Genomic DNA, 13495 nt, shown 5'->3' on the forward strand with positions numbered 1-13495 from the left:
TATCAGAGTTTTGTTCTTATAATTGGTATATTCTAAGTATCCACATTTAAAATAATAATTTATGTCATTAGATTAATATATGCCATGTTTGTAACTCTTCTACTTCTTGCTTTTGTTCTTTATAGAGCTGTTTTGAGTATTGAAACTTTTTTTGCTTTGTCTGATTTTAATTATTCATTTTAGAATTCCATTATCTCATTTTCTAGCCTGCCTTAGCATAGCAAATATAGTTTGAAAAAAATACCTAGCTGTTGCTCTAGAACTGGCAAATATGCTTACAATTAATCCAAATCCATTTTTGAAGTCTGACTGTATCCTTGTAACGGAGAGTACAGATGTCTCGTAACACAACGTTTTTAATCTCTCCCTTTCACTTTTACAGTATTTGTTATTAGTGTTATTTATTCTTGAAGCTATGAGCACCCAAAACAATGTTGCTAACATTGCTTTGAAAAAATGATTTCTGTGTTAGGTCAACTGGACATAAGAGTAAATATTTTGTTTGAATGTATTGTCTGATGTGTTTCCTTTATTTATATAGATACTGACCTATATAAGTAGCACTCTCCTTGAAGTACTTTCTTTAACGTTTGGGTTTTTTTGTTTGTTTGTTTGTTTCTCTTTGAAGACTCATTGTTTCTCCTTTCCTTTGGAAGGATAAAGAGCTGGACACAGAAATCTAGACTACCAATGTTTACATTCATTTTTTCAGCAATTATCATAATGATGATTTTTGCTAGTTAAATTGTGAGACACATGTTGCTTCTTGTTGTTAATGATATAGCTTTGTAGACACAGGTATTTCTCCCTCCACTTCCCCTTCCTCCTTTCCCATTTTCCCATTCTCCCTGAACCCACTGTTTTTATACATATATGTATATATATGTATGAATATATATATATACATATATATATATGTTTTTTACAAAACAATAGTACTTCAGCCACAACCATAGTAATAATTCTCTATCATGGCATGGCATTGCAGGTATAAGTAATGGTAGAAAATCTATTATCATATCACCAAGGTATATTTAGCAGTCTCACTGGGAGCCCTGCTTTTATTCAGAAGTAGAACTGCATACAGCAATGTATCTTCACTTCCTGGTATATGTTAGCCTCCATTATACAGTTCATTTATCAGAATACACACACACATATACACATACATACATATATATTTGTTTTGTATTTTGTCTGACTGTTGCCTATATCAGAGATAGCATATAATATTTGTGTTTTGGGGATTGATTTGTTTCACACAATCATAATAGACTCCAGCACTATGATACTAAATTTTCTGCTTAAGTTCCCCACCACTCAAATTAATGTTAATCACTAATCCATAATGTTGAGTATCTGCAGGTTATTAGAATGGGGATCCTTTAGAGGCAATTAAGTTATAGGAGTGAAGGATTCATAAATGGAGTGAATGTTTTTAACAGGCATGAATGATATTAAGCTAATCATTTGTCCAATATTGATGTATTTTTAAAATTTGTTTAATTTTATTGGGAAGGCAGATTTACAGAGAGAAGGAGAGACAAAGTGACCATCCACTGGCTCACTCCCCAAGTCGTCACAGTGGCTGGGGCTGAGCTGATCCTAAGCCAGAGGCCAGGAGCTACTTCCAGGTCTCCTGTGTAGGTGCAAAGTCCCAAGGCTTTGGGTCATCCTATACTGATTTCCCAGGCCACAAGCAAGGAATTGGATGGGAAGTGGAGCAGCCAGGATATGAACCAGTACCTATGTGGGATCCTGGTGGTTGCAAGGTGAGGACTTTGGCCACTAGGTTTTGCGCCAGGTCCTAACATTGTTTTTTTGAATGTATAGTGGAGAATTGGGTATATATAAGCCAGGAAGAAAGCACTTATGAGGAATATGACTGTGCTGATGTTTTAATTTCAGACTCTATAATCCAATACCATGAAAAATAGATTTTCTTTATATAAGTCATCCAATCTATAATTAAACTCTGAATCTGCTAGGTCCAAAGTCTGTACCATGTCTGAGGACAATTTCAATGCCCATCATGTTCTCAGATTATATTCTGCCTTTAAGTATTTTGTAATTTATTGGTTAAGGTCCAGACATGATTTATTGACCAAAATACCCTGGGTAAATAAGACTTTCGGATAAGGTGTTATTCTTTTCTGGCAAGGAAGGAGTTTTCTTACTGGTTTTGGTAACTGCATGTGTCAAGGGATAAAATTGCCTATGTTCTTTGCTATTGATTTTGAAATTCTCCAATGTTCTCTTTCTTAATAATTCCTGAGAAACATAGCTTTTTGGGTTATATAGCTCTCTGTCATTATACAGAACCCCATTGATGTGTAGTAAGAGGTAGAGAGAGAGGAAACATCCTAAAGGTCATGTGACTAAATCTCTTTTTGTGAGCTTTTACACTTTGACTTTGGTTTTCACAAGGGTTTGTTAGCCTTCTATACCCTTAGGTGAGACAGCAGGCTAAAAGGGCCTGGAATTAGGTGTTTTCCTCCTTCAATGATGAAGGTTGGAGTAGGGCTAGAGTTTGATCTCTCTCTTCCTTCATATGAGTTAGGTATGGGTAAAACTACTTTATTCAGAATAGAAACTCCTCATGCAATTCAAAATAGTTACTCTTCCCATCTCAGTGCAATAAGTGCAAATCATTTTTCTTTTCCTGATCTTTCTCAGTGAGAACCATGGGAGAATTCCTGGAGATAATAACCCATGTTCATTCTTTAGCAATTGGTTAATTATTCATTGAGTGTTCCTACCAATTTCTGGCTTCAGAAGTGACTTTGATTAAATCAGCCATGATGTTTTATATTGGAACTGATTGCCTTCAGGTTTCAGAGTGGAGATCCACCCCTGTCCTTAACCCCAGTTCTTGGGTCCATTTGAAAAGAGTTTTTGATTTTTGATCTTCAGTTTTTGTGGTGGTATGAGGACATAGTTAATAATTTCCAAGATAACTAAGATAACTAAGATTAGAAACCTCCAAGTTGCATTTTTATTTATGTTTAATGAAACACAATTTCGCCCTTCTTTGTTTTTAGATTTATCTTTATTTGAAAGATTTTATAGTGAGGGGAGAAAGGAGAGATAGAGAAGAAAGTCTTTTATCCTCTAGTTCACTGCCCAAATGGCTACAAAGGCCAGAGCTGAGCTGATCTGAAACTGGAAGCCCGGAACTTTTTTCAGATTTCCCATATGTGCACAAAAGCCCAAGGACTTGGTCCATCCTCCGCTGCTGTCCGAGGCCACTAGCAAAGCGGTGGATTAGGGATAGAGCAGCTGGGCCATTAACCTGCACTAATATGGAACACTAGTATCACAGGGTAGAGGATTAACCTGATGCAGCATCATGCTGCATCCTAAAACACAATTTAAATGCCTTGACTGGTATACTAGGTTTTGAATTTACTATTTAGTTATGAACATTTTTACACAGTGATGTTTAGCATGATGACTTGTGTATGTAACCAAAAATTATTAGCAAGCATAACATGTATTAGGAAAGGTCCAAATCTACAGCTGGATTCTTAGTGCTTCACTTCTAGAGGATGTGAAGGAGTACCAAGGCAGAGGCAGTCCTCATCAAGTCTGCCCCCAAAAATGGCAAGCTGGCTTTGACAGAGATAGATGACAAACTCATGTGGAACTCAATGCGGTTTTTCATAACACACCACTTAATCATATTCAATATTAACTTCTTCATATCATAACATTTTTTAAAACACGCAGGAACGCACATGTAATGCACATTTACAATTACCAAGATACTACCTAAACACTTTACATATGTTATTATTAAATTCTCAAAATAACCTGTAAGGTAGAATACATGAGCAAAACTATGTGTAACACAAATGATGGATTGATATAGTTGCTTAGTTAAACATTCAGACTGTAAAAGCCTTTCAATAATTAATACAGATAATGAAAAATCCATGTGAAGAGTACCTTTGCCAGAAAATTAGAATCAATAACTTATTTCTACTTACAGATAGAAATCAAAATAGTTAATTTTCTCCTTTTTGGCTTTAATATAGGTTGGCAATGGAAACAACTAATAAAGTCAATAGGCCAGCTGTGGAATGGGAGAAGATACTCAGAAAGTATCCATTCGGCAAAGGGAAAATACTTAGAATACATAAAAGAACTTGAAAAAACTCAGCAAGAATAATAAAAAAGCAATATAGTCTAAAAGTGAGTAAATGATCTGAATAGTCATTTCTCAAAAGAAGACATATAGATTGCCAGTATGTATATGAAAAAAATGCTCAACATCATTTGCCATCATGGAAGTTTGAATCAAAACTACAATGAGGTATCCTGTCATCCTAGTCAGAATGGCTGCTATCAAAATGACAAATGCTGATGGTAATGTAGATAAATGGAATTTTCATACCCTGCTGGCTGGGGAATGTTGCGGGACCTGCTCCCATGGCTTACAGCAGTGCCTCTTCTGTGTGATTCTATGCATGGATAGTGTTCTGTCTCCCGGGGGATGGAAACGCACACTAGAAACACTAACAGTCTAGGTCGTGAAAATAGCCCCTCCTCTATAGCTCTGTGAGGCAGTGTCTTAACAAGCATTCTCTGTGGTAGAGCCATGCTTATTGGAACTTTTGCTCTCTGGACGTGGGATGGGGAGGGCAGCCTTCTACCATGGTCCTGGGCAATAGGTCCTTGCTTCCATTGAGACAGTGGACTCATTCTGTTAGGACACACAAATCTGCAAGTCACACCCATTCTTTTCTCTCTTGAATAGGCTTTCTTGATGTGAAAAGGCTAAGAATTTTCTTAATCTTCAGGTTTCTATTCTATCTTTAAGTCACACTCATTCCTTTTTTGTCAAATGTTGCTATGAGTCATCAAAACAACTAGATTGTTTCATCAGTATTTTATTTATATATTTTTCCAACCAAATACCCGATTTCATAAACTCCACCACTAAACAGTAGGACTTGCACACAATTCAGTGAAGGTCTTTGTCACTTTACAATGAAGAGTGGCTTCCAGTTTCTGATAACATGTTCCTCATTTCTGTCAGAGCTCAACAGAATGGCCTTTGCTGGTCATGTTTCTAACAACATTCTGCTTTGATTATGTAGGTAATCATTTAGAAGACTAAGGGTTTCTCCTTATTGAGCATCTTTTATTTCTGAGGTCTCATCAGAACTGTCTTTAAAAGCCCATTCACAGCAATACAACTTTTCGCCTCCACTATGCACCACAAAAATTCTCCCAGCCTTTACCCAATTTCCACTTCCCAAGTCACTTCTACACTTTTAGGTACTCATTTCAGCAGTATCTGGCATCTTGGTACTGATTTTTCTGTGTTAATCATTTTCTTTTGGCTTATGAACAGTGTTGAAAGTCCAAATTAAGAAAATCTGGAATCCTATAAGGGTCTGCTTCTTAAACAAATATCTTCTTATAAAATATCTTTAAACAATTCATTTATTTTTTCAAGACATACACACAGACAGAAAGAGAGAACTTCCATTTGTTAGAAAACATCTACAATGCCCTTGGTCATTGGAAATTCAGCTCAGAAACTCTATTATTTGCCTTCCAATATTTGCATCAGTGGGAAGCTCAAATAGAGAGCTGCACCTCAGAATATAAGCCAGACATTCAACTACAACTACTAAACCAAATCCCACCCCATTCCTTTTTTTTTTTCCCAGATGACCACTTTTGGCTGGGATCACACAAAGTAAAAGGAATCACTCAAGGTCTTAGCTTTGTCTCTTTTTAAATGTTTTACTTACATATTTGAAAAGCAGAAAGAGAGAGAGGAGAGAGAGAGAGAATTTTACCTCCATTAATTCACTTTTTAAGTGGCCACAATGGCTGGGGCTGATCCAGGCCAAATCCAGGAGCCTAGAATCCCATCCAGATCTCCCACATGTGTGACCAGAGCCAAAGTGTATAGGCCATCTTCTGCTACTCTCAAGAACAATAGCAGGAAGCTGGATAAGAAACAAATAATGCTATCCCCAAGGCCTCTCAGTTATAAGGTACTAACCCATTCATGAGGATTTACCATCATTACGTCATCACTTCTCAAAGGTTCCAATCTCATATGCCATCAAAGAGGAGATTAGATTTCAATAGAGACACTCCACGATGTGGCTAGGTCTTGGCAACCCCCTGTAAGCTGAGTCTGCCTAACATCACAGCTGAGGAAGGCAGTATACTTTAGTATGTCAGTTGTTTCCCTCATGGCCTCGGGCCTGATCGGGAGCCTGGGATTGTTGCTGATGCCCAACATCATGAAATGATATTGTCCTGCTTATTGCTAGTCTAGGGATAAGATCCATCCTTTGAAGTACAGTTTCTACTAAAGGCATATTGCTTTTTGCACCTTAAGAAAGTTGAAGAATCTAACCTAACCACTGTAAGTCAGAGTATCTAGATATGACTTTCGTGGGAACACATACATTCAGACCCTATCAAGCTTAATAGTATACAACTACATTGATACAGCAATAATTAAATACTCAAATTCGAAGACACATACTGCCAGAGTAAATCTGCTACAATTTTATGAAGTGTTGGTCATATTTTAAATATCATAATCTAAGAAAAATTTAAGTAAAATGATTTTTAAAAATAAAATGCATGATAATACTAACAAGAATATAGCTCGTGTAGCTGTAATAATATCAAAGAAGACTTACACACACCCAGAAGAAGGAACTGAGTAAGAAGTGACAATGATGACTGGTGATCAGGTTATAATGATAAAAGGGTCCATTCCATGCAAAACAAATGATTTTAAATGCTTATGTGTAGAATAAAATAGCATCAGCCTATATAGCAAAAACTGAAGGAGTAAAGAAATCCACGATCATTTGCTATGGTTTAAAGCACATCTGGGGATTAAAATCCTAGCTCCGCCCTGCCGCTAAGATCTTGTGGCTGGGCAAGTTTGGGAGGGGTTCAGGCCTTGGGTTTGGGGGCAACTGCAGCTCCCTTCAGTGTGGCGGCTGTGGGGGTGCCCCTGCCAGATCGGACCCAATGCTGGGGACTCAAGCCAAAGACACTGCTGGAAGGCAGTGAACGAGTCCTTGGCCTTGGGCGGCCAGTGCCTCAAGTGGTGCCAGGTTTTGCCTGCCAGCTGCCTGGCGGCGAACTCTGGTGTTTTTAAGATATGTAGTTGCTGCCTGGGGACACCCATGATTAAGCCTAGTTTTAATGTAGGTAAGAAGTGAATTTTGGGTGATTCCCAGTGACAGGGTCATGAAAGTTTCAGGCATGCGTGGAGACTGAGACCTGGTGGTTTGGAGGGAAGTATCCAGAAGATAATTTGGGTTAGACAGATTCACCAGCCCAATTAGGAATCCAGATATGGGCTGTTAGCATAGAACATCACTGATTGCCATACACCAGCCCACACTAAAGCTATGGATGGGGGCCTCTTTGGCAGTGTTAGGTACCATTACCCGACTGGGTGGTGGAGTGGTGGAGTGGTCACATTTGACAGGGTCAAGACACTAACTAGCACGCGAGAGAACTTGGTCTGTGGGTAGACTCTGTGGGGTTGTGTGAGCCCAACCCTGTGGAAATACAAGTCTCCCTGGTTAGCTCGCAAGCTGGGGTTACGATGGACTAAGCTAGGTGTGACCATGCCACCTGCCATCACTCACAGGTTAAGGAACCCACAACAGTCAGGGCAGATCAAGGCAGCAGCACCTGAATGTGCATCCTAAAACAGGATGTAGGGTGGGCTGGGCTGCCACTGGAAGGGGGCAGAATGGGCAGGGCTGAACAAACCTTAACTCACAAGAAACAACAGAGATCAGGTTGGAGCACAGGTCATGCCAAGTAGGCCCTTGCACCTACTGATCTGCGTGAGACAGGAACGCTAAGCCACAGCATGTGAGGGGCCAGGAAAAGTGAGGGGCTCTGCCAAGCTGAGTCAGAGCAACCACTGGACCGGGAATAGGCCCGGTTGGGGAGCTAAGGGGACACCCTAGCTGGGTTGAGTTTCCCACCAAGGAGTGCATGGGCTGGAATTGGGGCTGCGTTCTGATTAGGATATGGTTGTAATCTCACTTGGCACAAGTATGTACTGGGATTGGAAGCACCAAGCCGGGCCAGACTGCAACACCATTTGGTGCTCTGGAGGACCAGGGTAGATGTGTGACAGACTAGGCTAGGTCACAGCTGTTACTGAACCATGTGTGAGCTGTATGGGGGTATGGAAGAGCCATGGCTGGGTTGAAACATCCAACAGTAAGAACCAGATTGGGTTGAAGGCCAGTCAGGAAAAGCCACTGTTCCCGCTAGGACAGGAGGTGAACTGAGTAGGGCTGGCTCATGGACCCACTGGTATGCGCAAAATCTGGCACTGGGAGAGTTTCTGATGGAGGAGCCTGGACAACTTCTCTGGCAGGACACAGCCCCTAGAAGTGAGTGCAAGAACCATGATATGGAGCAATCCAGACCAGGCAATGGAAATTATCCCACTGGCATACACATGGCATGGGTTGGGGGCAGACCAGGCTGAATTTGTTCACATCACCCACTGGCGAATCTGAGTACCAGAACAGAGTGTGGGTCGGGCCAGGTTCGGTTGTGACACCTACCAGTACACATTAAGGAATGCCAAGGTGAGATGAGCCATACCAGATGTGGTTGCAGCGCCCAAACAGCACATGTGATAATTAGGGGGAAGAGGCAAAGCCAGCAGGGGAATGTGGGCTCCCCTGCTGGACAACTACTTCCATTGGAAAGTGTTAGTTGGGTGGGGGCAGATCAGACTAGGCAGGGCTGTAACACCTGTGGGCCTCATGTGAGCTAGATCAGGGAAATGCCAGTTTGGGCTGACTGTTCCGACTGGTGCAAGCAAAAATTAGAGTGGGTGAGGGATGGTTGGGCTTAGCCACAGCATTAGCTGGTAGAGGCTGGCACTGGGAGCTAATTCTGTCAAGTCAAATGCCAGAACCACCTGGAGAGTGCTTAATCTGCAAGTGGGTGTGGTCTAGAAGGGTAATAGTGGGTACATCCCTCGGGGTTACCACTCTCACTGAACAGCACAAAAGCCAGGACAGGGGCAGGGGTGGCTAGACAGAAAGGCACCTGATAGTATGTTTGTGGGCTGGATAGTAGGTTGGTTGTGTTGAACTAGGCTTCAATGCCCATTGATATGTGTGAGAGCTAAATGGGATGTGGGACAGACTGGACAAGCCTGCGGTACCTAGTGGCAACCATGGGAACCAGGGTAGGGGGCAGAACTGGTGGGGGTTATGAGGAGTCGCCCCAGCTAGGCTGCAACTCCCACTGGTTTGCATGAGGACCCAGTATGAAGTGGGCAGGATCGAGCTGGACTACAACACCTGTTGGTTCTCGAGGAAGACAGGGTGGAAACAGAACGGACCCAGCAATTGCAAAGACCAGCATGTGCATAAGTTGATTGGTGTGACAGACGGTGTTGAACTCTGTATTGGCAAACTCACACAAGAATCAGGTTTGGGATCATCTCAGATGAAGTTTCTTTGGAGATCCCTCCAACTGAACTGCCGATCTTAGAACCCCAACCATGAAGAGACTGTCAGCCAGGGGACTCTGAATAGGGTTCATTCTGATTGGAACTGTGAGATTGGCAGCAATCCAGAACTGATGAACTATCAAAACTGTTTGAGCAGGACCCTCGGAGCGCGCCTCCCGTTGGGGACCTGGGATGGGTGGGAGGTTGTGTGGGGCTTTTCCCTTTGTTTCTCCCCTGACCCCAGATACAGGGAAAAGTGATAATATTAGTGTGGAAACAATGGTATTACCCACTTTCACCCTGTAGCCCTTGACCCTTTGTACCCTAATCAACTAAGTAAGATTATTAAAAAATAATTAAAAAATAAAGCACATCTATTTCAAAAGTTTATAAAATTCAGATAAAAATATTAGTAGAGATTTTGAATAGCATAATAATTAGCTTCACTAGTTGTCAGTATTGCACTCAACAAATACAGAACATATTATTTTCAAGGACACATTAAATAATTTGAATATAAGTATTTATTAAAAACTGGAAATCAATAATGAGAAAACTAGATTCCCAGATGCTTAAAAATGATCAGTTATTATCCAAACACAGATACATAATATATATTGTATATGCACACTCATACAGATGATTTATACATAAAATATATGTGTGAATTATGTTTATGTAAAGACCTACCTTTTTTTGCTTTGCCTGTACATATTTTGTCCAACAATATTCCTTAGAGTCCTAGCCTGCGGGTGTTCTGCTGTTTTTCTTCACACAAAGCATGAGGCTGCAGGGGAGCCAAATCCATGCAGATCCTGGGCAAAGGAAGGCACCTGCATTTCTGTCCCTACAGGCTTCACCCACAGCTACTTTATTTGTTTTATATTTCTATATGAATGTTTCAAGACCTCTGCTCTAATGTGCAGCAGAGCCATGTTTTTGTGCTTTGCCTGCTTTTGTGAAAGGTGCCTTATCAGAGCACAGAATTCATTCTGCCTTTCAGTATGCTGACTCTTCCACAGGGTGATGGTTGGGGAGGGATGAACCACACAGGAATTGGAGAGAATCTATATTTAGCTGATTTTACTCCATCCTGAAACAAAACAAAAAACAAAATTGGCGAGAGCCTTAGATGACTGCTTTTCTGGAGGAAGACTCCCAGGTCCAGGGAGATAACATCATTGGAGTCAAATACTGCACCTGCTACGCCCTAAGCGGCCGTCACATCAGTAGCTTCAGGGGTCTTATCAGCAGGGGAATCCAGTTTGTGTGCCTGAGAGGGGAGAGAAGGCTGAAGAGCGGACAATGTTTTATGAAACATACATTAAAGAGCGGTTCCTTAAAAGGCTTTCAGAAGCTATTTGTCTTTATTAGTCATCTCTCCCCACACATGCTTTTAGAAAGCATTTCAAATTGTTGATCATGATTTGATGCTATCGATTTTCTACCCCCTGAAAACCAAAGTATTAGAAGATGGTTAATTATGGAACTGCTTTTATTTTTCCCCTTCTGTAGATTAAAAGAGTCTGCATGAAACCTCAAATGTGCTGTGATGGCTAAGAATTGGAATAGGACCCTCAACCGCAATACTTTTTAAAATAGACTAGCAACACCTCAACTTTGTTTTATTTAAATTCCGTTGTTAGCAAAAGAGGCCATCGTTATTTCAAAGGGTTACACTCCTGGAAGGAAAAGAGCACACTACTTTTGAAGAATGCTGTTCTCTCTTGTTCCAAGCTCCATTGCCTCCGAGTGAAAAGACGGTTGGTGGGGGGGTCGCGACAGCTTAGAGCTGCGAGGGAGGCTGCACATCCCTGCACTTGAAGGCGCGGTGGAGGGACACACACAGGCACAGCTGCAGCCTCCAGGCGGGAGCTGGGAGGTGGACCCTCAGCGGTGGCAGTGCTGCCTCCCCCAGCAGCCAGTGAGCTCCTTTCCTTCCAGGACAATCAGGTAAGCTAAGATTACCGCGGAGCTTGCTGTTACCGCACGCAAGAAGCCCAATGGTACCGAAGCTTAGCTGTGACGATTTCCTAGGGATGATCCCTTTAGTCAGCCAGGGTGTCCTCAAACAGGGGAAGAATGCTTGCATTTTCTTTATAAAGGATGGGAATTACTCTCTCTAGAACTTGGATACGTTTGTTGCACCAGCTGGGACAAAATTTCGACAGGTAGCAGAGGGCTCAGACTCGAGGGGTAGGAGGGGACGTCGGAGGTTGAGATACCACTCCCCACTCCCGGGATCGAGCCTTTCGCAGATGCTAACCATCTAGGAGCCTAACCCATGCTTTCAATACCGCTTTTCAGCACCGGATTCAACAGTGACAGCTGACTAGGGGAGCCCGGGATACCCTTCCTCCCTCCCTGGAAAGTCAAAGACGGGCTTGGAGAGTGCCCCATGCAGGTCAGTGTGGACGCGGGCTTATTAGCTCGCTGAGCCTCCACTCCAGGGTAGGTGCGGGTAACAGGTTCCCCATTTCTCGCCAAAATGCTCAACGTGTCGTTCCTGGAACCCGAGTTCTCCAACGAGACGAACCCGGCTCCGCTGCCCCTGCCGCTGCCGCTGGCTGTGGCGGTACCGGTGGTGTACGCGCTGATCTGTGCGGTGGGGCTGGTGGGCAACTCGGCGGTGCTGTTTGTGCTGCTGCGAGCGCCGCGCATGAAGACGGTCACCAACCTGTTCATCCTCAACCTGGCTATCGCAGACGAGCTGTTCACCCTCGTGCTTCCCATCAATATCGCCGACTTCCTGCTGAGCCGGTGGCCTTTTGGGGAGCTCATGTGCAAGCTCATCGTGGCCATCGATCAGTACAACACCTTCTCCAGTCTCTACTTCCTCACGGTCATGAGCGCCGACCGCTACCTGGTGGTGCTGGCCACCGCCGAGTCGCGCCGGGTGCCTGGCCGCACTTACCGCGCTGCTCGCGCTGTCAGCCTGGCGGTGTGGGCGCTAGTTACCCTGGTGGTGCTGCCCTTCGCTGTCTTCGCCCGCCTCGACGACGAACAGGGCCGGCGCCAGTGTGTGCTGGTCTTCCCGCAGCCAGAGGCCGTTTGGTGGCGGGCCAGCCGTCTTTACACGCTGGTGCTGGGCTTTGCCATCCCAGTGTCCACCATCTGTGCTCTCTACACCACGCTGCTGTGCCGGCTGCGCGCCATCCGGCTGGACAACCACGGCAAAGCACTGGACCGCGCCAAGAAGCGGGTGACCGTCTTGGTGGTGGCAATTCTGACCGTGTGTCTGCTCTGTTGGACGCCCTACCACCTGAGCACCGTGGTGGTCCTCACCACGGACGTCCCACAGACGCCACTCGTCGTTGCCCTCTCCTACTTCATCACCAGCCTGAGCTATGCCAACAGCTGCCTCAACCCCTTCCTCTATGCCTTCTTGGATGAGGGCTTCCGCAAGAGTCTGCGCCAGCTGATGGTGTGCAGGGCATCCGCCTGACTCCCTCGCTCGCACTGTTCCTTGCTGGCTCACGAACCGGGACCAGGGCAGGAGGGGTGGGTGCCTACAGCACTTCAGTGTGGTCCCGGAAAGACAGCCTTGGTGTCCAGGGGAAATTCGCTGGGGATGCAGATTCTTGGGCCCCACCCCGGACTCAGCTGTAGCTGTGTTCCCAATTTGAGTTGTCAATCCTTCTGGGCGAAGCCGGATTACGCCAGGTTGATTGTCTTAAAAGCTGCAGACAACCCTCGGACTTGGCTCACAAAGTGAAGAAAGAGGAGGGCCAGGCCGTAACACCTGGGAGCTGCCCACTTCTAATTCTCAGCCCCGACCTCTGGCGACCTGTGACAAAGAGTATCCTCCGCGCCACCCCAGGAGGTGCTGGAGTTACGTGGGCTCCACTTAAGCGAAGGCTCCCTTCTAAGATCTGCACTTTGTTTCTCCGCTTTGGAGAGCCACTTCAGGCAGCTGTGCCTTAGCTGCAGCAGACACAGGCTGGTCCCCCAGTCCTCCAGTGCTCCTTCTAGCAGCTGGGCCATGAGGTCCCTAGTTGCAGACCC

The 13495-nt window shown here is 44.0% G+C and overlaps 1 protein-coding gene across 1 annotated transcript; it reads left to right on the forward strand.

Moving 5' to 3' along the window:
- Positions 1-11978: 11978 nt before the first annotated feature.
- NPBWR1 (neuropeptides B and W receptor 1) lies at positions 11979-13134 on the forward strand. The gene has a single exon (XM_004580790.2). It carries the CDS (start codon positions 11979-11981, stop codon positions 12933-12935), a length of 957 nt encoding a protein of 318 aa, XP_004580847.1. The 3' UTR covers positions 12936-13134.
- The last annotated feature ends 361 nt before the right edge of the window (positions 13135-13495 follow it).

This window comes from Ochotona princeps, chromosome 9, assembly GCF_030435755.1.
Source record: "Ochotona princeps isolate mOchPri1 chromosome 9, mOchPri1.hap1, whole genome shotgun sequence".
In the NCBI taxonomy this organism is placed as follows: domain Eukaryota; kingdom Metazoa; phylum Chordata; class Mammalia; order Lagomorpha; family Ochotonidae; genus Ochotona; species Ochotona princeps.

Bases quoted from the DNA above. Each gene is read 5' to 3' on its own strand.
- NPBWR1 (XM_004580790.2), top strand. From the start codon at position 11,979: ATGCTCAACGTGTCGTTCCTGGAACCCGAGTTCTCCAACGAGACGAAC.